This window comes from Mandrillus leucophaeus, unplaced genomic scaffold (assembly GCF_000951045.1).
Source record: "Mandrillus leucophaeus isolate KB7577 unplaced genomic scaffold, Mleu.le_1.0 Scaffold46, whole genome shotgun sequence".
In the NCBI taxonomy this organism is placed as follows: domain Eukaryota; kingdom Metazoa; phylum Chordata; class Mammalia; order Primates; family Cercopithecidae; genus Mandrillus; species Mandrillus leucophaeus.
Genome location: NW_012104920.1, coordinates 3764348 through 3767237, shown reverse-complemented (window position 1 = coordinate 3767237; position 2890 = coordinate 3764348). Strand labels below are relative to the sequence as shown.

Below are 2890 nucleotides of genomic sequence, written 5' to 3'. Positions count from 1 at the left end.
CCACCGTGCCCGGCGAAACTCCTTCTCAAAAGAAAAAACAAAAAACAAACAAAAAAATTGTATACGTATCATAACAATTTGGAATATTTTCATTTAGCCAGGACGGTCTCGATCTCCTGACCTCGTGATCCACCCGTCTCGGCCTCCCAAAGTGCTGGGATTACAGGCTTGAGCCACCGTGCCCGGCGAAACTCCTTCTCAAAAGAAAAAACAAAAAACAAACAAAAAAATTGTATACGTATCATAACAATTTGGAATATTTTCATTTTCCCAAAAGAAATCCACATAACCATTAGCAATCACTCCTCAGTTTCTACCAAACTTTCCAGACCTAGGCAACTAATCTACTTTCTGTCTCTGTAGATCTGTCTATTCTGGACATCTCATATAAACAGCCATACAGTTGTTTGTGACTGGCTTCTTTCACTTAGCATCTGTTCACAGTTCATCCATATTGTAGCATGTATCAGTACTTCATTCCTTTTTATTGTTGAATAATATTCTGTTGTATAGACACACCACATTTTATCTATCCATTCATCAGCTTATGGACACTTGGGTATGTGGCTTTTGGGCTATGATGAATAATGCTGCTATGAACACTCATGTACCAGTATTTGTGTGGATACAGGTCTTCATTTCTCTTGGAAATATACTCAGGACTGGAACTATCAGGTATGTGGTAAATGAACAATCATTTGAGGAACTGCCAGATTGTTTTCCAAAGTGACTGTACCATTTTACATTTCTATAAGCACTGTATAAAGGTCCTCATTTTTTTCTACATCCTCAACACGTGTTAATGTCCATCTTTTTCATTTTAGCTATACTAGTAGATATGACATGATACCTCATTGTGGTTTTGTGGTATCTTATTTCCATAATGACTAATGATGTTGTATATCTTTTTACAGATATGCTATTTGCCCAACTGTATTGAATGCTAAGGGTTCTTTATATTGTTCTCCATACGAGTCCATTATCACACAAATATTTTCTCCCATTTTGTGGGCTGTTTTCCCTTTTCTAATAGTATCCTTGAAGGAAAAAAAGTTTTAAATTTTGATGGCCGGGTGCGGTGGATCACACCTGTAATCCTAGCACTTTGGGAGGCTGAGGCAGGTGGATCATTTGAGCCCATGAGTTTGAGACCAGCCTGGGCAACATGGTGAAACCCCATCTCTACAAAAGACACAAAAATTAGCCAGGCATGGTGGCTTACTCTTTTAGTCCCAGATACTTTGGGGGCTGAGGCAGGAGCATTGCTTGAGCCCAGGAGTTCGAGACTGCAGCAACCTATGACTGCACCACTGCACTCCCACCTAGACACCGTGTTAGCCAGGATGGTCTCGATCTCCTGACCTTGTGATCGGCCCACCTTGGCCTCCCAAAGTGCTGGGATTACAGGCGTGAGCCACCGCGTCCGGCCTTTTTTTTTTTTTTAAAGCAAATTCTTCCAGACCCTGATTGAGTCAGTTTTGGTATTTTCTTTCTTGAAATTTGTCCATTCCATCTAGATTATGTAATGGCATACATTTTGTTCATAATATTCCCTTATAATCTTTTATTTCTGTAAGTTCAATATTAATATCCCTGCTTTTATTCCTGATTATAGTTAGTCTAGCTAAAGGCTTGTCAAATGTCGTTGATCTTTTCAAAGAACCTTTCAGTTTCACTGATTTTCTCTATCATTTTTCTATTCCAAACTACTTTCCTGAAATTTATTAAATCTATTTTTCCTCTGAAATCTATTAAAAGTGCAGAGAGTTAGTAAACTCACCTGATCCAAGAAATTTGTGAAGTTTATGAATCCAAGTTAGCCCAACACTATGTACACCAGCTTCATGAGTACAGTGATATCTTGAAGGACACTTGGGATCTGCAAATGGAATGATTAATGATACAAAAGTAGCCATTGGATAACTAAAAAAATTTACCTCAAATTTGTTGGCTACCCCACAGTAGCCTACGAACGCATTTGTTGATGGAAGGTTTTATAAAAGGCTTTCCTATTGTTAGGGGTTTTGAAATTTTAAAATTTGAATTCAAATTTCGAATATATTTAAGTACAGATATACCTCAGAGATACTGTGGGTTTGGTTCCAGACCATTGCAATAAAGTGAATATAGAAATAAAGTGAGTCACACAAATCATTTGGTCTCCCAGTACATATGAAAGTTGTGTTTACACTATGCAGAAGGTTATGTTTATACTAGTAGCTACGCAACAGCATTACGTCCAAAAATATGTACACACCTTAACCATTTTTTATTGCTAAAAAATGCTGACGCAGAGACACAGTGAGCACATGCTGTGTGAAAATGGTGCTGATAGCCTTGCTTGATGCAGGGCTGTTGCAGCTTTCATTTGTTTAATAATAAAAAAAAAAAAAAAGCACTATCTGTGAACCACAATAAAATGAGGAGGTATGCCTGTATTCTGAAAAGTATAAAAAATGGCTGGGCATAGTGGCTCACGTCTGTAATCCCAGAACTTTGGGAGGCTGAGGTGGGTGGATCATGAAGTCAGGAGTTCGAGACCAGCCTGACCAACATGGTGAAAACCCGTCTCTACTAAAAATACAAAAATTAGCCAGGTGTGGTGGCAGCCGCCTGTAATTCCAGCTACTCAGGAGGCTAAGGCAGGAGAATTACTTGAACCCAGGAGGCAGAAGTTGCAGTGAGTGAGCCGAGATTGCACCACTGCAATCCAGCCTGGGCGACAGAGTAAAACTCCATCTCAAAAAATAAAAAAATAAAAAAACGCAATCTGAATGTTATTTGCTAAATATGAACACAAGAGGTTCACCAAAACATAAATACTTGCTGTCAAGTAACTCGTTTGTGCTTTTCTCTGTGCATTTATTTAGTTCTTCAAAAGAAAATGGTG

At 38.6% G+C, this 2890-nt stretch overlaps 1 protein-coding gene across 1 annotated transcript in view; it reads right to left on the bottom strand.

The window, feature by feature from the left end:
- Positions 1-2890, bottom strand: part of NUP88 (nucleoporin 88kDa) — a 44258-nt gene that overhangs the window by 11251 nt on the left and 30117 nt on the right. Inside the window, exon 8 of the mRNA XM_011994685.1 lies at positions 1781-1879. Coding sequence (XP_011850075.1) covers positions 1781-1879 — 99 coding nt within the window. The remainder of the gene's footprint in view (positions 1-1780; positions 1880-2890) is intronic.